This window comes from Xiphophorus hellerii, chromosome 20, assembly GCF_003331165.1.
Source record: "Xiphophorus hellerii strain 12219 chromosome 20, Xiphophorus_hellerii-4.1, whole genome shotgun sequence".
Classification (NCBI taxonomy): Eukaryota; Metazoa; Chordata; class Actinopteri; order Cyprinodontiformes; family Poeciliidae; genus Xiphophorus; species Xiphophorus hellerii.
Genome location: NC_045691.1, coordinates 18,336,913 through 18,361,911, shown reverse-complemented (window position 1 = coordinate 18,361,911; position 24,999 = coordinate 18,336,913). Strand labels below are relative to the sequence as shown.

General features: G+C 38.8%; 1 protein-coding gene across 1 annotated transcript in view; it reads left to right on the top strand.

Moving 5' to 3' along the window:
• Positions 1-686: 686 nt before the first annotated feature.
• Positions 687-24,999, top strand: part of grm2a (glutamate receptor, metabotropic 2a) — a 43,359-nt gene continuing 19,046 nt past the window's right edge. Inside the window, exons 1-2 of the mRNA XM_032549178.1 lie at positions 687-1,678; positions 14,535-15,282. Coding sequence (XP_032405069.1) covers positions 14,755-15,282 — 528 coding nt within the window. The 5' untranslated portion in view covers positions 687-1,678; positions 14,535-14,754. The remainder of the gene's footprint in view (positions 1,679-14,534; positions 15,283-24,999) is intronic.

The following is a 24,999-nucleotide window of genomic DNA, read 5'->3' as shown; positions in this document are numbered from 1 at the left end:
GATTGAAATGGTGAATGGTTTTCAAAATTTTCTGCGAATAGAAATCTGGAAAGTGTGGCATGCATTTGTTTCCAGCAACCATTAATTTCATAACCTTCATTAAAAATCCATTCATCTGTTGGATGCTTATCTGTGTGGGATTGCGGTAAAAGGCAACAATAAAAGGCAAGACTAACTAGCCTAGCATTCATGTTTTTGAAAAGTGCGAGGAAGGAAACCGGAATACCTGAGAAGGACCCACATATTGGTGGGGAGAAACTGAGGTTTAAAATCAATTATGTGAGTTAAGAGCTCACATATTTAGTATTTAGAGCCCCCTGTGTGATTTAAACTCAGCTTAGATGCAAATGTTCTGTGAACGTCTAAGAGGTTTGTTGAAGAGAATTATTTTAAAAACTTCACCATTAAGGACGAGGAACACGTGTTTGCAGCAGGGTTACATTTTCAAATAAATGTCTCAACTGCAAATCTAGTAAGACACGGTAAGTCAACTAAGTAAAGATTTAGAAACCTTGTCATCCTTTTCACTCCGTGTCACAACAATTCACTAATTTGTGGTAGTCTAGTCCACACAAAGTCATATTAAATTAAATAAAACATGTGGTTCTAACATCACAAAATAATACTTTAAATACATGGAAAAAAGAACAAAATGATCTTTCAGCACAAAGGTTCACTGAATAGCCAGCCCTGCATGTCCGAAGCTGCTAAAGACCGTGGAAAGGGGAAGAGGCCGCAGTTCCCAGCGCGCATCACGGCACCATCTGGAAGAGACCTCACACTCTTCTTGTGCTCTGCCACAACTTGTCTTCTGGTCAACAAATACATTCACACCACTCTGGATAATAAGTCTCTACAGAGTCATTGTTGTAATCTTGTGCCCTCCTCTCCGCCACTTCCTCCACAAATAGGGGACGACTCTGAAAGACATTCATTTCCAGGAGCAGCCCAGGAGTTTTAAAAACAGAAAGCGCCTCACAGAAGCTACATTACGCTCTGAAATACTAGTTGTAATCTGGCACCGACCTCCAGCTAGGCGAGGTATAGGGCCGCTCCTCCGTGAGGAAATCTCTGTTCAGATGTGAAAAGGCTGTTAGGTTTAAGGTTCCCCAACATTTGTTCAACAACTGATATTTGAAAACACAACCGGCGGGTACAGAAGGTTTTGCATGCATATAGGGTGAAATCCAACTTTGTGCAACAATGCTCCATTTGACCAGCGCTAAATTAGATAGATGCGATTAGAAGAATCCCGGATGTGATTTGATCATTTCTGATCTCCGTTTTTGCGTTGCATGCAACAAAGTGACCGCCCTGTTTTGCAGGATGAAACAGTGGGCGTCTGTTCCGATTGCTTTGTAGCGCGCTGAAGAAATGTGACTTTTGAAGCGCTCTTGGCAGGATCGGTACCTCCAGGAATCCAGCAGCGCTCTCTGTTTAAGTGAGGCTGTTTTTCAGCACCGCGGACAGCTCCTGGCGTGCGGCTCAGCTGTACGCGCCTCAAACTTGAGGCAGCAGGCAACAACACTCGCCCCCCTCTTTCACTCATTCACCCGACTCCAGTGTAATCCACTTGTTTTGAGTCTAACAGGACAAACAGCGCTGCGGAGGATATGCGCTCCGTGTACACTGTGCATGCTCTGCACAACAGCGCTGGAAAGAGTGGACTCCCGCACAGGTAAGAAGATGATAAATACCTTTAATTTTCGGGTTGTTTTTCCCCTTTTCTGAACTTCAGATGGTGATTTGCTGAGGACTTAATCACTCTTAATTGATGGGATCCGTCCACTTTGTCATTGCTTGTGCTAGAATTTATTTGCCAATTAAATCTCAATGACGATTTAGAATCAGACGATAAAAATGGTTAACTGATGCATGCTTTGCAGGAATTCACGTATATTTTCTAAAACTATTTTACACTTCCTTTTTCTCAATCTTCTTTATGTTTTGTTTTATCCCTACACCCCCCCCCCCCCTACCATATATATATATATATGCACATCCTCCCAAATGTGCTGCAGAAAAAAAAAAAACAAGCAAAAAGGCGACGCAGAACCGCTCATTAACCCTGACACCTCCTAATGTCGCTCATTTTACATATCACCCAGATCAATGTGATTAAAAGACTCCAAACACTTCCAGAAACTCAATTAGTTAATTAGATATCGTTTGAGTGGAAAGTGGCATTATTCATAAATAAATTCAAAATAGCCTTTTTAATAGCTGTATCGATGTTTTTCCTCGGAATTACGTATTTTAATGAAGCCAATTAAACTGCTATCACTGTAGATAATCGTCGCGGATGAGCAAATTAGAATAAGAACAGTGTAGCGGTAATTGTGCACATAAACAGGAAGAGGTCGAGTTTAAGGTATTTTTGGGTTCTGTTGTTAATTAGTGCTGCGCGAAGCTGTTAATGGTGAAACTATATTTTGTGTAGGATTCCTTCACTCCCAAAGGCTCCATTGCTGCATGTTCCGCAGCTCAACGCGCGCTCTGATCGGCGCAGTTATTTCATACCAAGCGATTGGTGAGTTGTTTAATCAGAGATGTTCCCAGGGGTCTTACATAACCATATGACTATATGATATCCACTTTCTTAAAACTAAGAAAGTGGACAGATATGTGAGACCGGCGCTCACGTTTGAAGATGTTGGTAGTTGTAAATTATTCATCCCGTGGCTGACTAAAAGACAAAGAAACCATCCTCTGTCATCCGCAGAATAAATCAGATTGGAAGAGGGCAGGAGGAGACAGGGGATGGGGTGAGGGTCTCATCTGGAGTCCCTAAACAGATCGATCTCACCTGCAGTTAGTTTCACTTTTTATCGCTGGTTTGACAGTAAGAGTGTGACAGGGGAACGGACATAGTGGCAGAACTTGAAAGCAATGCGAAGTTATCCACTCCATCATCTTCTAAACTGAATCATTTACAGATACAACGCCATTTTTTTGGCACCACTTGTAAAGATGGGTAAAATACATTTAGGAATTTGTTTATTGCAACCGCATAATCTCATGGTGAAAATTTCAGACAATGTCCAAACTTTAATTTGAGCCCATACAGTGCAGGGCAAAGAAAACCTCACGTTAGGATGTAGTAATCACTTGTTGATGCCTCTGCTACCAATCCCTTCTACCAGTCAGACAGAACTTAGTCTTTAACTTTTAACAAAGTTGGAGCATAATCACAGAGGGATCTTGACCCTCTGCTCCTTTCTTTCTGTCTTCTTCTCAGATAATCCAGCAGGTTCTTATAGGATTTCGGTCTGTGGACCAAAATGCCCATGAATGAGGAAGGCATTTTGGTCCACAGTTTTGTCAAACTGGCAAACTCTGGCCAGTTTGAGATTTTTATATCAAACTGACGTTTTTATGTCAAACTGGCCAGATGCCTCTAAAGACAACCCATATCTTGTTTCTGGGAGAAGCCAGCAGATTTTTTTAAATTTAAATTGAAGTATTTGAAGAAGAAAAGCTAGACCAATATGAAGGTTTTATATTAGTCTCATTTGACTAAAACACAATGTCCTAGTTGAAATCCCAATAGTGTTTATTAAGCCCATATCACAAACATGTTGATGTTTGTGATGGTAGAACAAAAAAATAATAATAATTCAGCCGTCATTCCCAAATATTGGGTACATAGATAGTCTCTAATGGTCTTTTCTACAGTTCTCTAACAGTGAAATTTGTTTATATATATTACCATCTTCTCCGATGTGCATTTTGGAAAGATAAATAAATATCTGTCCACATCTAACATAGGCCAGTGGCCAAGAAAAAATGACTTGTGTGTCAATTTAAAAACCAGTGTAACAGAAAGTCAAGGATTTGTTAATAAGAAGTTCTTAGAAGTTGATCAAAAATGAAAGTACAAAAAGAAAACACTTCAGTTGCATTTAGGAATTAACGAGTGCTAGGACTGTATGATTACATCTTCTGTCTCTTTTCTCAGCTAAATAAATCTAATAATAAATCAAAAATAATTTCTTAATCAAAATGATTTATTGTGCGATTATGCTAAAAATACTTTTTAAATTAATTTTTAACATCTTTTTCAGAGGTGGCAACAAACTCTTTTGCATCTACAGTTTTTATCTACCAAAGAGGCTTATTCTAAACAATAAAACTTAAATGCCACCGTTATTTACTTTTTCTCAAAAAAGTTTAAAAGTTCCTCACACGTGTAAAAAATGTTGTTGCACACTTAGATCTACACTCAGGTTCACTCAAACAGAAACAAATATTCAGCATTGGAGCAGAAATGAACCTTGACCTTTCTACTCTTTCGGTTTCAAGTTAAAACATCAGTCTTGTTAACATCATTCAAAGCTTTTACACAGAGGCTGTATTAGCCACCTGCCTCTCTGCATGAAGACCAGCTCTGCTCCCATCAAACCTGACAGCTTAATAGGTTAGTCTTACATATGGCTGAACACACACACTCACACACTGATGTGAAGGTGATGCACATTTCGGTCAGATTTTGTCATCCGTGCGAAGCCTAGCGTGCGCTGCGAACCTATAGCATTTATTTTTATTTTAAAATTTGTAGTGTTTCTCCAACAGTACGGCTAAAAGACAGCTGCTCCAATCAGCCTGATTGCGGGTGTGCCATGGCAACCAACAGCTGGAAATATATGTTGGCTTTATTTTTAAAGCATCCACAGGAGTGGAAATAGTTACACTGTCATTATAATTCTTATTACCTATACGCTTTAAAATGTAAAATATCCACACAGAGCTCCTTTGGACAAATGCTTGACACTGCTTTTCTGATCATGTCACTGGAGATAACTTAACGAAGCCAGAAGCGTGATGCATTGGACTAAAGCAGCGTTCTACCTTGTGCTACTCAAGCGGGAACATTCGATCATGGACTTATTCAGGTGAAAGCACAGAAAAGCTCACCATTAATTAGTAATGTGAGTCCTAAGTAAGCTGCACTAATAATTTACATTGTGAGTAAAAACCAGCTGTTGCTGGCTCACCCAGCTTCAGCTGCTCCATGTTTCTGTCTATAGTTGAAAAGGGATCAAAAAAGTTTAGCTGCTTTAAAAATACTAGTAACAAATGAATGCTTGTGTTGCTAATTATCGATGCTGATCATGAATCATCAGAGTAATAGTTTTAAACAGAAGCAGGAGCGTTGCATGCTTTCCAGAGTTACAAGCAAAATTTAACAAGTCAAATAAATCGAATCATTCAGTCTATAGAAATTATTGTTACACTGGGTCGCCTTTAAAATGTTCAGAAAAAAAACAACTAATTGATCTGAACTTAGTATCTTTCATCCCGTTTTCAAACATCTGCTTTCCGTGGACTTTCAGGTTTCACTCTCTGGGCGATTCTTGATGAACCCCAACTCTACATAACTTCATCTACTTTTTGTAAATGCCCAAATCTCCAGCAAACAAAAAAACACGTTTAAAAGAAAATGTGCTTCAAACATTAGCTTTGGAACTGAGTGTGTCGTTGTTTACGTTGTGGCTGCATTTGCCATTCTGAGAACTGATAGGAGTTTTTTTCTTACACCAGAGTTTATCATTAAAATGTAAAGGAAACCTTAACTGAGGCAATGCTACAAGGAATAATGGCCACCTGTCTCTTTTCATTTTGTGATATTTGTGAACTATCTAACTGTTTAATGTGTATCCTTCATTTCTCTCAGTGACATGGGACAAATGTAAAACATTTTTGCTGCACTTTACAAGCATTTGTATTTGTGCTTTTTATCTAGGATTCATAAGACATTCTCATCAGTATAGGCAGAATTTAGTTTATTTTGTTATTCACAAGTTTGACCTGCCTTTTGCTCAGCAGAAATTACACGTCTACAACACATCAGTTAGGATTCAACGGGATTAATAGCAAAGAAATGTGATGAGAGATTTAAAGTTGTATGCTTTGTTTTCAAACCACAGACTGTTTCAGATGCTGACAATACACCCACTCACCAAATAATCCTAGCTAAAAATCAGTGATTTGTTGCTTTTTAAATATTTGTTATGACTTTGATCAACATTACATTTACTGTAGTCTCCAGTAGGACAGCCTGTATATAAAATGTGTTTCAAATCTATTCAGGAACGATCCTGAGGATCAGCGTCCCAGATGCATTATTTACTGCAGGGATGAGCTAAATTGAAATGAAAGCAGCTAAAAGGAACAAAATGACCGACTGAAATAGAGATGAGGGGATACCGTGTGACAGTGGGATCTTGTTAAAATATCTCTCATTATGCACAGAATGAAACTCATTTTACATATACAAGACCTAAATTAGAAAAAGATGAAGCAGCTCCGTCCGAGCTGCAATTCCCGTCCTGGCACACAGATTTATGGTTATATAAATGGCAAAGTTTTGTCACGGAAAAGCCAAATGATTTCATGTTTTTTAATGTGTAAACTAATTTAACTTCAAATCATTAAGTATTCTGGTCACACTGGAGCACTTCTCCTACTTTTTCCGGCCGCTTTTTTCTTTTTTTGTGATGGTGGAAGCTGCAACAAAACCTTCTCAAACAAAGGAGTCTCACTTTAGCGCCACATTTCAGGGCAATCACTGGGCTCCCAGTAACGAGTGTTCAGACAAGAAAGAGAGTGAATGGCTGTTTAATGAGTCAAGTGGTAACGTGAGAACCTAAAGAAGGGATTCCCGTCAGCAGGTGTTTGAAGAAGAAAGAGGAGAGAGAGGTGGAGCTCAGCCGGTAACCTGCGAGGACAGGAGGATGTAAACATAAAGATGGCGGCACAGCATAAAATTTGCTGTACCTTTGATCAGATGTGTCAAACTGAAGGCCCGAGGGCCAAATCTGACCTGCTATAAGTTTTTATGTGATCCTTTGGACTCTAGAAGGACACCTGGATAGAACGATAACAGCTGTGTGCTAAATTATTTTATCATTCAAATCAGAGCCGTTTTTATCTGTACACTGCCAAATTAAATCAATGTGAAGAGGTATTCAGTGTTATCTAATAGGTTCTCAACAAATTCATTTATTTTTTTAACATTTTAATATTTTAATAGTTTGATAGTAAGTAGTTTTATCAATATATGCTGCCACGTCCTGAATGGGGAGAATCATTTCTCTGAAGGAATAGACACGTTCCTCACATGTAAATACAAACAATCATCCACAAGAATCCAGAGGTCTAAGACAATATTCAATAAAAAAATAAAGAAATAATTAAATAATTAAGATTCTAAAAATATACATTAATGAATACATGCATTTTATGTAGAAAAGCATCAATTTCATACATGCATGCTGCAGCACATAATGTCATTGTGGAATTGCCCAAATGAATTTGACTCTTTGTGACATTTAGCCAATCCGACGCTAGACTTCATATATGAGAGTTCAAAGTTACAAATGGTGTAAGAGTGCAGCATAATGATTATGAAGTAATTGATTTAGTACTAAAATGTAAATGAAAATGTAATAAATTTCACATTTATTATTGCCTAGTTTTTACAAGGCATTGAAAATATGCTGATATATATGAATAATTTATTTGAAGTCATCATTTTTATATTAAATTTTTATTCAGCTAGTAATTTATTTATTACATTTTGATCGTTTTGCACTCTTTTCAAAAATGTCTCAAAATGTCCATCAAGTTCAAGTTTAACCTTTAACTTCCACCTCATTCTCTAATTGGTAGATGCCTAAATGGCCTCACAGGAAAAGGTCAGTGTTGTGTATGTAGAAGATGTTTCGTCATGTTAATGATGTTGCACTGCTTATCACTGAGTCTGCCTATTGTCCCTTATTATACCTAGATATAAATATCTGGTTGCTTAAGTACGCTTCAGATTTCTCAGATTCTATCAGAGAAATCTTTGTTGATTCGTAAAAGTTAAATGTATCATAAAAAGCTTTTGAGAAATGGATGTGATTTTGTTTGCGTCACTGGAGCCCAAAAGTATGTAATATCAAGTGGTTACAAAGGGCCTCCACCTCTTCCTCGTTGACAGCAGCCCCATGCCACCATGAACAAGATCAAGGAGTTTTAGAAATAACACGGATACATTCTAGTCTTAAAATGAAGTGTTAACATGTCTGCTCCCAGTAGAGTGGTTCACTTCAAAACATATTTTAAGAGTATTGATCCACAACCTTCCCAATTGTCAAAATGCCTTGAAATACGTATAATTTATGCAATGGGAGATTTTTTAAAAAGTGAATCAAAGATTAAATTTTTCTGCATTTTTTTCAGTTTATAATTATGAAAAAAGTCATGAAGAAAGTCTTGTTTTCCACACCCTTACCAGGTGCTGTGTTTAGGTGCTATCCATTATTTCAGCTGGATTTGATAATCAGTCTTTAGACAAACATATGTGGACAATCAATTGATAATCTTACTAAGGGGTTGCAATGTAATAGTTGGTAGCACAGTTGCCTTGCAGCAAGAAGGTTCTGGGTTTTAATAATCACCTGGGGTCCTTCTGCATGAAGTTTACGTAATCTTCCTGTGCATGAGTGGAAGTTAAGGAGATAAAAGTGACTTTGAGTGAAAAAGTGTGCTGTGCTCACAACAGCAAGTAACTAAACTTAGCAAAAAAGTAAGGAATGTATTTTTGATTGATTAATGTCATTTTTTGTAACAATGTTTCTTACTGCTCCTAAAACACCTGTTTCCAGATTTGCCAAGAAGCATTGCTAGTTGACCAAAAAACACATTTCCATAGTTTTTGTGCAGTTCCTGTCTGTGGTTATACCAAACCTAAAGTTGCAATTTTGACAATTACGACATTATGTTTCTTTATGGCTAAGCTCCAGCCTTTTACTGCCTGCCAATTATGAATGTGTTGAAAGCATAAAATGACCAGAAATTACATTCACTTGTCAGACCAGAAACATTAGAGCAACTATTATACCAGTCATTCCATGTTTAGCAATGTTAGCTTGTGCCACGAGAGATATTCTTTTCCAATAAAAATAGTAATTTGGTGGGATGTTGGACATCCAACATCCCACCAATGGGAGTTATACTAAGCACCTGCTTAGTATAACTCCCAATTCTCATTGGCACATTTTATGATTTGCAGCTTAAATAATCTATCTTTGGAAACATAATATCAAAAACTTAAATAAAAATGGGCAACATGTTTTTTGTTTTGGCTCTAGTGGCCTTTATTTGAAATTACTATAACAGGAAAGTAGGCTAATGTGAGAGAGGGAAGACATGCAGCAAAGGTCACCAGGCCAGGAATCGAACCTGCGACGGCCATGTTGAAGACTAAGGCCTTCTTATGTGGATTGTGCTTAACCCCCGTGTCACCAAAGCACCCCAAAAATGTGCAACATGTTTAAAAGAAAGATAAAAAAACAAAACAGATATTTGCTCATCTTTGCAATGTTTTCGGTCTTTTAACATGCAAAACTCACCACTTACCACTGCAAATCCCTTGCCTGGTATAAACCAGGTCCTCATAAAAGCTGTAACTTTGGAAAATGCTACCAATACAAACCATTTCAGGATCAATATTTACTCCATTAGCAAATTTGCTTTAACGTATGCTCTGTCTGAAAATCTTGCAACATTTTCTGCAAATGATATTTTATGAACTGCTTACCACCCCTGTAAATACACAAATGTGTGTTGTGAGAAGCATTTGGTGGAATGGTGTATAAATGGCTCAGTTTCCACAAACAAATCTCTGATTTTGGTGGTTTCATTTGATTCGACCAGAGAGATTTCAGGTAGAGAAAAACATCCTGATGAAAATTAAACCAATTTAAATATTCAAAGGTCATTACCAAGTTTAATTCTCTTCAGGTGCTTCCAACTTGAATTTAATTTATTGTTTGTGCGTGGCAACGTGTGCGTGTACGCGTGTGTACTTTTTGTGCCTTCCTTCCTTTTACAAACGATCATCTTCAGAGCATTCCCACCCCCACCACCAGGGACCCTTCTCTTTGTCAGCTGGAAATGTGATTTTAGGGAAGCCTGACTTCCATTACCTTTACTTCCTCTCAGCGACGCTCCAACTCATTTCACCTGGGATCTCCTACCTGCTCATCCAGGCTTATGGCTGCACACATACCCCGGATGACCTCCACTCTTCAACACTTTCTGTCGCCTGGGGGGATATTACCATATTAATGCTGCACTTCAACTCCTAACGGAAAATGAGTGTCATAAAAAAATCAGCATCCTTCTCAAACCTTACCCTTATTTCTCTTTCGCTGCTGCCCACACTGTCATCCTCCTCCCTGTTCCTCTCACATCTGCCATCTTTTCTTGTAATTTTACCCCCTCCCTCCCAATTCCCTCACACAGTCTAGTTTGAAGTGTGTAAAATGCTGGCAGGCTTTACTCTGTCTTGAATTAAAAAAGGCCATCTGGTTAAAAGGGATATGGAGATGGCTTGATAAGAGGAGAAAGAAAAAGAATAAGAGGCATTGTTTTTCTTTAAAGTTTGAGCGCGCACACCAAATCCTGGGTGAGATTTGTCGAGTGTAAATATTGCTGTTCGCAGATGTGATTTACACACACACAGGCTGAGTGATCAAAAATGGGCTAGAAACAATACCCAACAGGTACTGGATAAAATACAACATACAGAGAAGAGATTTAAATTCTTATTGTGTGGTCTAAGCCAGGTAACTTCTCCAGATATCTTCTCCATTGAAGACTAACATATTTCGATGCATATAGCGTTTTGCTATTCAGTCCATTTTTTCACCACCTTTTGTCACAACCGTAGACTTCTTATTTGGATTTTATGTGATAGAGTGAAGCATAATTGTTGAAAGTTTAGCTGTATGAACAGGTTTGAAAGATTCTGTGTTTTCAAATTTGAGCTGAATTGTCCTCTAAATATTCAAACGTGTAAAAAACAAAACCAAACAAAGTCACGGATGAATTTCCCAGTTTGAATTTATCATTACTGACATTAAAGAAGAGTAGTGGACAAAGACAATGTAGAAAATGAATCCACTTGCAGGATGAAGTGTTATTGCCAATATGAGTTTTGTTTTGTTTAAAACACCTGCATTTGCAGCTCCCACTTTGGGATTTTATTACTTGTCTCGTGCGGTTTCATACGCTGTGAGAAAACACAGTCCTGCAGCATTAAACTGGTTTTATAGTCATGCTAAATTGTTGTCATCAGTGTTTATTTATAACACCAGGCCATAGGTGTGAGTAAACCTCATATGAACGTGCGGGTTATTGAAGAGGAGTTTCACTTGTTGAATAGCGGCTGAGAGAGCAAACGGGAAAGTCTAAGATCCACGCTGTTATTTTGAGCAGAGCGAATAAACAATCTTCTAATATTAAACGCCTCAGACAAGAAATGCGTCATGTGACATCTTCCCATTTACATATAGAAGTATTTTTTTTCCCCTCAAACTCTCATTGTTTGAATAACAAGGATAAGCGACCACATTTATGTTGCAATGTAATATCTAAACATTTCTAAGTAGAGGTTTGCATTTTTCAGCTGTTACGCTTGGGGCTGCCTGCTTTTAAGAAAGCAAAAAGTCTTGGCAGGAGTCTCCTCACTCTGGTCAGGGTTCCCAGCTCTCCCACAAGACCGTGGACCATGCATGATCGGGCTGGCCCACTTGTCCTGGTCTGTCTTCCACTTTCTCTTCATCCCCTCCATCTCCTGGCATGTTTCCATGGAAACAACAGTGCAAAAAAAGAGGCGGCTGGGGAGGTGAGAGAGAAAGACAGAGAAATCCCAAAGAATTGCACTCTGACTCCTGCTGAGTATTTTATGTTGTTGTAATCAGTAAGTCTATATTTTTTAAATGGAAAGAGAGAGAAATACAGCCATTATTATCGCTCTGCTCTGTTTTCATAATCTCCCATCAATACAGTTAATTACTACTTGTCAACCTCTTTGCCTTGTTGGGGTAAAAAGGATACGAGACAGACCGTTCTGGCTTGATAATTTACTCAGATAAACTTCTTAACACTCTGTCTAATTAAGCCTCTGAGAATTGTGGCGACTGACACCGGGGACTAGCAGCATAAATCCCCGATTTACAACTAAAACTATGTACACAGTGTGTGCGCACTTTCTTTCTGGTGGGTTTGTGAGAGAACAAATATGCATTCTTAAGTGGGAGCACGTATAAAACCCTGTTACAACGCGCTCATATGAAAATCTCCTCTAGCATCAGCGCACATATAGATAATTGGGGTTTTTCTCTTCATCATCAGCAGAACAGCTCTTATTATTCACGACTGCAATGCAAAACTCTGGCTATTTATAGCTGCTGTTCACCTGTAGTCTTCATATCATACCTGGGTGTCAATCATGGGTTGGATTTACAATTAAAACACTCCGAAAGATAAACTCCGAAAGAGTCCCAGAGGCAAGAGCTCAGTTGAAATTATGGAGAAGAACAAAATGAGACACATTTATTTAAGAATTTAGGATGTGTATGTGCTGTTCATATAAATCATATTGATTTTCAGAAAAAAATAAACTGAGTGCTTTTTTTGTAGGCAATGCCCTTTGGCAACCTTGGTAAAGTTGTGTAAAATCCTATATAAAGTTCAATTACAGCAATATAAACTGACATTGAACCATTTAGAAACCTTAAATTTGAAATAAACAAATATCTAATATTGACCCATGTTGTTTTTTCTAGTAGAGACCACCAGAGTCTTGTTAAAATTGCCTGATATTTTAAATAGTCCATAATACCATGGACAAGGTTCTTGGATCCTTTGGAAGATAAATAGGCCACAGAATCATAGATTTTCTACCATCTCTAGTACTGAATATGAGGTGTTTTTCTATATATTTACTCATTGCTTTTTTTTTTTTGCTTGGAGCTGATTTTAGTAATGTACCATCCTCTTTCTCTATTTAATTTTTCTCTTTGTTTTACATGAAGTATTTGTGTTTGGAAGACGGTAAACAGTTGATGTGACATGACAAAATATTCCCTGAGGATACGTTTTGTTACGGCTGCAGCTTGTTGTAGTACAGGAGTGAAGGAGTGTTCAGTCATGTGATCATAAAAGAGTTGTGCAATCATCTTCCTTAGAAGAAAAGTGAAATGAGGTCACAGACCCAATAAAGCAGCGAGAGGAGAAGCCAACAATTAAAATACGACACAGGTCTTCTTAAACTGGCCATTTACAAAGATTACAAAGACTCCAGAAAACCATCCAGAGAATGTTTGTGTTTTCTTTAGCATACTAGCATTGAACTTTGACCTTTGAGTTGACAGGACTCTGAAGCTTCTGTCAAAACTTATTAATGTTGCTATGGAAAGTACAGTCTCTATAGCAACATTTTAGCCTAGTAAATGTCTGCTAAAATGGCACAGCCTATGTTTTCAGCTAACACGTTGGACATGTCAAGAGGAAACGAATCGATTAATATATTAAAACAAACGGTACTTGAGCGACGATTGAAGCGATTCAGTTCTGCCAGCGGCGGAGTTTATGAAATTCCACTTCCGCTTATTCAAGGTATCATTTGTATATTAGCTGAATTTTAACTTGGACCTAAATGTTTAGCTATGAACTAAATATTTACAGCAACCTAAGTATGTAGTTAACAAGCTAAGTATTTAGCTGGAAAATTAAATGTTTAGTTTGGAAAATAAATATTTAGTTTGCAACTAAATATTTAGTTAGCAAAATAAATATTTAATTTGGAGCTAAATATTTCATATGTAAACAAAATATTGAGTCTTAAAGCTAAATGTTTAGCTCAGACTTAAGCATTTAGTTTGGAATTTAGCTAGCTTATGTTTTTATTTAAATATTTAATTTAAAAGTTAAATAGTTTGTGAATTAAATATTTAGTTTGGAACTTTGACATTTATAAATGTATAAATAAGTTTAAATGTGACTGAAAAATGAACTTTTGCATTTTTTACTTAGGCTATATAAACCTAAATATTGCTGTTAATTTCTTTCTGTGTGACTTTAGAAATTGCACGCCATATGTGAGATGTTCAATAAACTAAAACTATTCTTTTAGTTTCTCCACAATGTTGTCTCTGGGTTTCTTCTGTGTTCCTTTGTCTTCATGATGCTGTTTGTTCACCAAAATCCTCTAACAAACCTTTGACACTTTCACAGAACAGCTGGATTTATACAGAGAAAAAAAATCACACACATTTGCTCTCTGCAGGCTAGTAAGGTGATTTCTAAAGGTTGGTTTTGGCATTTTACGAAAGGATATCAAGAGTAAATTGGGCTGAATACAAATGTGGAAAACACTTATATTTTCTTTGTAAAAAACAAAACAAAAGAAAACGTTTAACTTGTTTGGGATTTATAGTAGTCAAGACCGCAGAAAAAAAAAAGTGTTTATTTAAAGTAGATTAATGTGTGATATGTAAGTTTACAAATACACCCTCATTTATTCCTCCTGTCACACCAAACTGCATAATTCACAGAAATATTGATTTACTCATGCAGATGTTGTAAAATGTTTCCACTGAATGAGTCTGTCTCTGGCAGACACAGTGTCTGTGAGACAAAGGGATCATTGTTCTTCAACTCCAAAGCTCTGACTGAAACTCTCTCTGTTTGATCTGCAGGCTGTAATCTACAAACGCTCAGAAGAAGAGACGGACGAAAGGGATGGCGGCGATGCTGTACATGGCCTCTGTCAGAATAAAAACAACAGCGCTTTGAGATTTGCTGGTGCTGCTGCACCTTTGAGATTTTTTTTCTGTCAGTGGTACCATCATCAGCTCTGACCAGCCCCTGAGCAGACCCCACAGGCAGGAGGACAGTGTCATTGTTTTCTCCAGGGACATGTCATTGGGGAAATCCCCCATGTGGGGGGTGCGCCCCGTGCCCCGACCCCTCTGGCTGTCCCATCTCAGCCTGCTCTGCTTATGCGTTTCCCTCTTTACCCGGGCGACACACGGCCTGCCTGTGGTGGCTTATAACACAGACTCCAAGAAGGAGATCACCCTGGAAGGAGATCTAATGATTGGCGGCTTGTTTCCTGTGCATCAGAAAGGTGAGGGGTTGGAAGACTGTGGGAAGATCAATTCACAGAGAGGGATCCAGAGACTAGAGGCTATGCTGCTGGCCTTGGATGAAATCAACAGGGATGAGCGGATCCTTCCTGGGATCAAACTTGGAGCCCACATACTGGACACCTGTTCCAAGGACACTTACGCTCTGGAGCAGTCTCTGGAGTTTGTCAGGGCCTCCCTCACCAAAGTGGACGACAGCGAGTACACATGCCCTGATGGTTCCTACGCCATTCACGATGACGTCCCTCTCGCTATCTCTGGGGTCATAGGAGGCTCCTACAGTGATGTCTCTATTCAGGTATGCATATGTGATTAATTTTATCGCTTTTACTATAAGATGGCCATTTAAAGACTCTATCAGGTGATTCTTGCAGCTACTGTGGGCTGGGGAGAGAAGACAGAAAACAGGATTAAGCTACGAGTGTGAAATATTATAACAGCCCACTTAGACTTAAATACCCCTCGCAATTACCCTTTGCAAGATCTTAACCCTGGGACTTAATGAGTATCAGTTTCACAGGAGGATCTGTTTACCTGACACAAATGTGCCTGAGTGATCTAATTTAGAGAATCTCTTTCTCTTCCCCTGTAATTTACACTTTGGCAATGGTCCTGTCAGAGGCAAACGTGGTACAGATGTTGCACTTGGGACTGGCTGACAGGATGACTAGCGACAGCCTGATTACGCTCTGCTCCTTTTGGCTCATTCAGGCCGATACGAGGAAATCTCTGCTAATTGGCTCTCCGAATCCTTGGCTGTAATGTAGTTTCTACATCAGTGCAGTTCCAAGTCATTGTGAAGAGGAGACAGTGTGTCCTTTGAAAATGAGATTTGTAAATATCCACAAATATGCATGCTCGAAATCATTAAGGCAGAGACATCATCATCTTGACTCAGCCAGCCAGAGGACAAAGTCTTTCTCGCTCACTTCAAAAGCATGCTTCACCACACTTCAGCTGCAACAGCCCCCTGTTCCAGATATACGCTTCTTTAAAGAAAGGAACATACTTTGACCCTCCTAGAAATATAATTGGATTCAGATCACTTTTAAACCAAAGATTATGATGTAACCATGCCTGTGGCTGTCTGCTTCCCATTGTGAGTAGCCAACAGGCTTCCAGAGGCATTCTTTTATACAGTTCTGTCAAGTGTCAAGGTAACTGGATGGTTAAAACGGAAACTCTTCCAATCTTAAGTGGCATAGAGTCGACAAGGTGTCAGATATTTTAACATGATAGCATCCGCCACGCCCCTGCGCCGACGGCAGCAGCTTTAACTGCTCATCCAAGGCGAACTGAATCCATTCTTTCATGTTGTTTATCCCACATTCTGGTCCTACCATCTGACTGTTGCAGCTGAAACTGAGGCTCATCAGACCAGGCAATGTTTTTTCAATCTATTTCCCTCCAATTTTGGTGAGGTTGTGCAAACACTTTTCATCTTCTAGCAGACAGGAGAAACAGCTGGTGTGGTGTTGTTGCCCATTTCCTTCATGTTGCGCGTTCAGAGATGGTATTCTGCATACATACCGATGTATTTCCTGGTAAAATACCTCGGTTGTAATGTGTCACGTCAAAGCAGTCTGCAGACTCTCCTCTGACCTTTGAAATTGACCTTTGATATTGTTGTCCACACAACTGCTTCCCATTGCTCCATTTCAAACCACTCTCCAGAAATAAGATTGTGTGAAACTCCCACAGATCAGCAGTTTGAACTAAAAACTATCAACCGCGCAGCGTTCAAAGTTACTTAAATCCTCTTTCTTCCTCATTCTGATGCTCAGTTTTGTCAACTTTGTGAGCATTTACTGTAATAATGACAAAACAGCATGAAGTACAGTACAGTCATGAGCACACAGATCGAGGGCTCCCAGGGAAGTGATGTAAGAGGAGGATTCAGAGCAACAGTGGAAGGATTCCTGGTGAAAGGCACACAGCTTGGAAATAAAGGAGTTGATAAACGAGGTGTAATTTTAGCGAAACCCTGCATCTGGGACTCCTTAGAGACTGCCCTTGTCTTGTGGTAATTTATGGATGTGCTATTAAGAGCCTGAGGTCTGCCCGAGCTTCTATCTGTATCTTCCCCATCAGTGGGAGTAAACCACAGGACGCAGTTCTCTTTCTCACCATGAATAGCTTTCTGCACTGTGATACGGTTCTTTATCTTGGCTGGCTGGTGAGTTTGACAGTAAATACCAAACGGCCTGTGACCACATAATTATTTTGCACATTCGTAAGGTTTTAAAGATTTGCTGCGTAAACCGTGCCCTTTACAAATAAGATGAGGTGTATCTTTTTAGACATTTTATTGCCCAGCTGATGATAGTATTACACAAAGATATGTATTTGGGGCATGGGAATGTGTGGCATTTCTGTGCTGCCGCTGGATACATTCTCCACATAATTTCTTTGTCCTTTCTAACTGCCTGGTTTGTGCATAATCTATAGCCTGTCAGACCTTTTGGTGAACCAGCCCCGCTGTGTGAAAGGTTACAAAGTCTGCCCCTTGGTGACAACAGCAGGTGGTTAATACAGATGAGTATATTTCACCTCAGAGGGAAGGCAGTTATAGGAAACATAACTGCATCAGCCTAAAACGCCCCTCGCCGTCTGGGCAACGTAGAACATGAAGGCAGAAGATGGCAAACTGACAGGTGGTAAGAACGCCGAGTGCCGTCTAAATGTGTCACAATGTCGAATTGTGTTGCTGTGCTGCTGGTGTTGTGAGGTGACAATCTCAGATATGAGGGCGGATCTGGCTCCAGGCCCGGCCGCGCTGGCGTTATACGGGCACAGATTGAGTTGAAGCGAGGAGGCGAAGTTCTGTGACGCTCTCACAGGCGAGGCCCGATCTCCCCCATCTGTGGCTGCAGCCGGGCTGTCTGGTGGCTTGGCAGAGGTGTGCAGGCACACACAGAGGGTGTCGAGCAATCGCACCAACGGATCATGTTTCACAGAAACACTGAGACAGTGACAGGCAGACGTAAGCGGGGAAGGAGAAGGAGATGGAGTGAGTCACATGGCTTCATACGCCGTCAAAACGCTTGACAAGCAAAGCCTGGATCTTATAAACAGTTAGAGGGAAGTCTGTAGTGCCATCTGGACAGTTTGGGTGTACTTGTAGAAACATTTATGTGACTTTAGTATTTAGCCTTGAACATTTCCCTCATGGTTTTTCCATGGTGACCTGTTTACTACATACAGGCTCTTAATTTACGCACAAGGGCCTGAACTGTTGCCCATAAACACGATGACCTGCTGGATTTAATCGTGTTTTGCTCATTGAAAGCTTCAGTGGGGAAAGTATAAATAGAGTCAAGCAAGTTTACCATTCAGAGGTGACCCAAGGTTGCAAGAGGCACTAAGCAAAACTGAATTCAGAGGCCCTGTATTCCCTACTGTGCCACAGACCTCTTTTTCATTTTAACCAACTTCAGTGATCTAGTGAGATGCATGACTGCCCACTGCAGCAGCAGAGCCCAGAATGTGATTAAAAAAACATGAAATCAGGCCTAGACTGCATTAATATTAGATTGTTTCATAGTAGTTTTGGTTTAACAGCCACTGTTGAAATGTGTGATAGATGCTAAATTAACTATGACCATTTTGACTTCTAATTGTAGTACTAGAGGAAAGGCGTTCCAGTTGGAAAATTAAAAGGAATGATTTCCAGCTGTACTATAATACTATAATACTATAATCAAATCAGAAAGCTGCTTTGATTACTGTAAGATGTAGAACAAAAATGAATGGTTGTATGTAAATGTTGTGTTTGGCAACCAAGAAACCTGTTGCTATTAGAAATTGTGGAGTACCCATTACATGAGAACAACATTTAGCTACTTTTATAAACTGTGGAGTACTTATTACTTTAGGCCAACACTTAAAACAGAAAAAAAATTATTAGTTTGAACCCAGAGAAACTTCTTCTAGTTTACAAATCTAGAACAAATTTAGAAAGTACCATCTAGTTTTATATAATCAAACATGGAGAAACAACATTTATTTTTTTATCAAAACAAGAATCCAGAGAAACCCCTATTAGTTCATAAATTACGAACTATTTATTCTTATTCTTATTAAACATGGGGAGCCAATATCTAGTTTTATACTTTTACCTTTTTGTCTTTCTTTTGGTTTGCTGTTTTGTTGTATTTTCTTAATGTAAAGCACTTTGAACTGATTTGTTGCTGAAAATGTATATAAATAAAATTACCTTACCTTACCTTACCTTACCGCACCGCACCGCACCGCACCGCCTATCGACCATAATGGGCGAGAATCTCTTTCTGGGCTTATAACCAAACAACCAGATAGAGATTTAAAGAGGAGCAGCAAAAGCAAATGAGGTGGATTAGCTTGCTAACAGCTGATGGTGTCATCCAGTACATGTTACTGTGACGTATCGTCTCTGTTGCCCAGATATTGAGCATTTAGCATGTCATGACTGACATGAGACTGTCATACACCAACAGTCTTCACTCAGAGGCCTCTTGAGATTCATTGCGAGACCGACTGATGCCGAGGATCCGTCGTACTCACAGCACCATCATCCACACCAATTCTACACAGTCTAAGACGAAAATGAAAACAGAACAGAGCAGATGTAATGCAACAACAAAATAATCTCCCAGGTAATCTGATTTGACTAATGGTCCTACTTTGGAAAAAATGTGGGTTGAAGAGGGTTCTTAGAAAGTTAGTTCCTTGGAAAACAGTGGAAACTCTGCAGGATGCAACTCTGAAGACATATAAAATGTCATAAAATATATCCATATGATTCAACAGGCTAGCTGTTATAGCGTATTTGCTTTGTTCCCATGCATTGTCTTAAATGTGTAGATTAATCCAAACTGTGCTGTATCCTCCTATTACAGCCCAGGAGCATCTTGCCTCAAGTGTTTGCTTTTGAATAAAACATGAACAAGACTGCTTTTGTTACACAAACAGCAGATAGTGCTACTATATCTGCCTCACTGGTGAGAGAGCATCGGCAGGCAAAGGGTCATAATCACCAGGGCACATAAGAAGGACAACACCTTTTGAATATGAAGCTCTCTAATGTTCACAGAACAAATCAATTACAGGAGGAAATTTCTGAAAGTTGTGGAATACATACAATAAATCAGGACAAAAATCAACAAGCTGAATTCATGTAAAGGGAGATTTCATCATTCGGGCAATAAACTGAAAGTGGCATGTTCCATAAATCACAGAACTGATAAAAACATATTGATAATTTAATATATAATATTTAGAAACTTTCAGCAATCTGATTTAGATCCATCACACATAACTCTGCTTAATTTCAGAGAGGCTCCCTCTAATATGAGAGCACCTATGATTCATGCAGAGGATTTAAACATTGAAACTCACATATCTACATCAGGAAGAACTATGGTGATAAATGGTTTCGTGGAAATGCATCATTCATAGATGAAACTGAATAATGTGCTCTGAAATTGTGAATAATTGACAGTGATTGGATTATTCAGTTGCTCGGCAGAATCCAATATATGAGCTGTTGAAATACATACCGTGTCCATCACTCTGCGAACCCTCTCTGAATTTAATGGATAAATCTCACAACGAAGTACAGTCAGCTGCACCTAAAAATGATCAACCAAATGATATTTTATTATCAAACTGTACCTGTGGTGCAGTCGTCACTAAGTTAAGAAGCCTTAATGTCACAGAGTTACTAATTTCATTAATAAATGATATGCAACTGTACACTTAAATGCCATCCTAACAGTTGCATGACTCTAGTGGCACATACCAATTGAGTGTATCAGATCAATTTATTGTCATGTAATAGTTTAATAGCTTATAAAAAGATAGAAAGCATTTTCTGGGGATCTCCAACGGATCAGTGTAAAAATAATTAAAGTGACATAAATTACACAACATGGTGGCAAAAACATCCAAACAGCCTCTGAGCATTTTGTCAGCTGGTAGCAGACAGCTGTTGAGCACTACAGTGATTCTGATATTTATGCTTTTCATGTGAAAGCAGTCAAAAAAGTTAATGAAGAGGATATAAAAAGTTTCTGATAATTAGACAAGATTTATTTAGCATCAATCAAGTATAACCACACTTCAACCTGAACCTTTAATTAACATAAGAAGTGACTAATCACACTACAATATACTGTACATTTAGCAATAATTCAATTAAACAAAAATCAACACAAACAGGAGTTGTGATTTAGTTCCTTCCTGTAAAGTTGTGTATTTCGTTTTCAACAGACTTCTAATTAAAAGCATATATCTACATTAAAAAAATCACAAGAAATCATCTAGCACAGATTTTACTGCATAATGTTTTTAACATGTGTAAATATAATGTACTTGCCTGTTCACCGCTGATGTATGCATATGTCAGGGTGTTTCACAGAGCTGTGCCGGGCCGTATACATGTGACACTGAGTGGAGCTAACGACCGCTGCTTTGGGAATAGTGTTATTGCTGTAGATGCACACCGAGAGACAGTCTTCTGGGAAGAGCAGATGGGCTTTTCATGTAGAAATAATCATGACCATCCAACAAAGTAGGGCTGATATTTCCTGGATCAGGCCACTCTGATGTTGCTGTATCTCTCTGTCTCTGTTTTTATTCCTTTGTTGGCCCCCAGTCCTCCCATCATTTGTGGAAACAAGAACTAGAAAATAATTTGAGATTTGTTTTACAGATTTGTTGTGTATGTTTCACAGGTAGCGTCAACAAATATTCTCTCATTAATTTGCAAGCCATCCTGGCCCTGATATGAAAGTGGCACTCACTGTTGTAAAAGAACAATAATTACAGCTTAGATCAATAAAGCAATAAGAAATGCAGAAAATATCTGACATTATTATGCAAACCATAATGTACTCACTTTCGGCATCAATTATAAAAAATCTTGATTGTTTTAATTTACTTTTAAGGTAAGTCGTATGCTGTAACTTACCCCATGTTACCATAGCCTGGCTCTACACAGACTCAGAAGTCATCATCTAAACATGAACAATCATTTTTCATATTCTCACTGTGACATAAATTAGAGTACAATTTCTAAATAAGAATATCTTTCCTGATCTTTCAGAGATGTTTCGATTACATTGTTTTAAAATTACCTCTTCAGTTACTCTTCTACTTGCTTTCACTTTTGCACTTCCAAGCCTCTTATTTCTCTCTCTTGTGTCTCATTCACAGAGCACATTGAACTATTGCTGTTTCAGCACATCTGTTCGGCACTCAACAGATGTGAACAGCTTGCACTTTCTTTATATTCTCTTCACATAATAAAAATTGGGTCATTGTTTTACGTCCCGGACAGAGGGGTATGTGCTCTGTGCTCTCGCCCTACACCGAGCCCCAGGACTCCCTCGCCCCCAGCATAGCAGCTGACTGCATCACGCTGTCCTCATTATGCCCCAGGTACATGGTGCAGTGAGCACGGGTCTTTTTACAGCGCTCCTGTCCTCTTTTTCTAAAAGCAAACAGTGCAACAGGTTTCTTTTTCATCTTCTCTTCTCCCCTTGCTTCTTTCAACATAGAAAATATTTTACACTGGCTGCAAGTTGCAAAAGGCTGCAAGTTCTTGTTCTCTGAGAATTTAATGTTTTTTATATTCTGGCTGAGGTTGTGACAAAAATGTTCTGAGACAAACACAAAAACTTTGAATTGGAATGTTATTAAAATCTTTGTCAAGTGTTTCTATAGCATATTAAGTTCGTTATAAGGTATTTTATAAGTTTGAAAAAGCTCTTTTGAGTTTCTCAGCAATTAAGAGTTAAAGTTTTTTTGGATATAGACCAAAAATGTCAATATTTTTATGCCTGAGCCTGATGAACATGGTTGACATTGTGGTTCATCATGTGCAATGTGCATGCTTCTCTTTTTTTGTTTTTTTGCATCTGAGGCTCTTTTCCTGGTCTGGGGTTTGGTCCGACTGTCTCCCATCAAAATCATCCAGTTGAGCATTACAGTCAGCTCAAGGAGCAATAGAAGAAGGTGTCCTGGTCTGCTGAATCCCATTTTCTTTCAAATCATTTGGATGGTTGAGTCCATGGTCATTGCTTGCATAAGGAAGACATGCCACCAGGATGCATTATGGAAAGAAAGCAAGCCTGTGGATGAAGTGTGATGCTTTGCGGCAAGCTTTTACCGAAAGACCCTGGTTTCTGACTTTTTTGTAGCTGTGATGGTGGAATGAATGTCCAAAAAAAGAGAAACAATGGTGCACATGAGGCATGCTGTGGTGGCGCAGGGGGTTAGCACACCCCACGTTTGGAGGCCTTAGTCCTCGACGCGTACGTCGCAGGTTCGACTCCCGGCGACCTTTGTCGCATGTCCTCCCCCCTCTCCTCACCCTCTTTCCTGTCTGCCTACTGTCGCAAAAAATATGACCCACTAGCGCTGAAAACCCCCCAAAAAACTATGGTGCACAGAACAGAGTAACTTGTCTTCTTCAAGATTTGATGCTGGGTTGCCACTAGAAATCCAGATGTTCACTGGGATTTATTCTGTTAAAAATAGGGCAATTCTAACAACAGAGTGGAAAACCTCTTCATTATTAGGTAGTCACCTCATGCCTAAAAGCCTTTAAATACGAAAGCTGCCCTGCTGAAGTTCTACTTATTCTACAAGATGAATAGCATACATATCTAAAATAATAAAATAAAGAAATATGTAAAGCCAAAACGGTGAAGGAGGACAGATGAAAAAGCCCAATTGAAAAAGCACACAATAAAAATCTTCTCGAGCAAAATGACAGTTTGAATAACAAAATAAACTCTCTCCCAGCTTTGATGATAACTTGCAGCTTTTGTCCAGAGGTCACAGAAGCAACGGCAAAAGATAAACACACACAAAAAAGCAGAAACCTATTTACTGCCAACCATGACTTTATGCATGGTACATCTCCACCTTTTCCTGGCCTACACTCTCTGATGTCGTGCAGTTTACTCCTCTAGCTTCTGCTGTCCTCTTCAATCGTATCTCTTGCTCCTTTGAAGTCATCAAAGCAGAGATTAGTCAAAGAAAATCTTTGCGTTGTAATGGCCGGTTAGCTGATCATTTTCTACTTTGTAACATTTGGCAATAATAATTCTATCCGGATGACATGAACGATTTAGGAGGATTCTATATTTTTATGTCCAACAGCTTGTTTATCCCCATCACTGCCACATGATAGACTCAGTCTTCAGCATACCATTGATGAATTTTGGCAGGTTGAAGAGCGTTGGCTCTTTATGTAACGCTTGTAAAGATCTAAAGGTTCCCTTATAAGCATCAGTGTCTTGTCTGTCACTGCTTTACAGCCTTTTGAACATGGCTTCTTTTATAAGAAGATTAGAGCTCTATGTAACGTAACCATGTAGAAATTACTCGCACTGTGCTGCAAGCACTGACAAATTTCTGCTTTATGGATGAATGATTTTTTAAATCTTATCCTGGTATTGAATAATGTTGTACGCAGACAACTAATAATTTTGCTGATTGTTTCAGGTATTTTTATTTCTTTTTCATGATAGTAGTTTGACTTTTTTCCGAATCAAATCTTTTTTAAAGCTTATTCATTAATTCTTATTTTTATGAAAAGCAAATATAATCCGGTAAAAAATGTTCAAACCAGACTTAACAACCTTACAGCATACAACTGTATTATTTACAATAATTTTATTTAGTGGCATTATCTTAGTTTGCACGAAATCATTTTACTATAAAATTATATAAAGAGAAACAGACATTTGTTAAAAAATTACCATAAAAGTACAGTTTAAGGTTTTCTGCAGTCTCCACATAATACTGTGAACTTTTTAGTCTACATGCCAATGCTGTGTGGACACTGTACATCTCCTTAAACAGATAATATTCATAGTGTAACATGGTGGTGGCAGCATGATTCTGTGGGGGTACCTTTTCTTATCCAGGGGCAAGGAAGCTGGACAGAATTGGTGGTAAGGTTGATGGAGCTAATTACAGCGCATTCCTGAAAGAAAACCAGTTGGAGCCAGATAAAACACCTGTA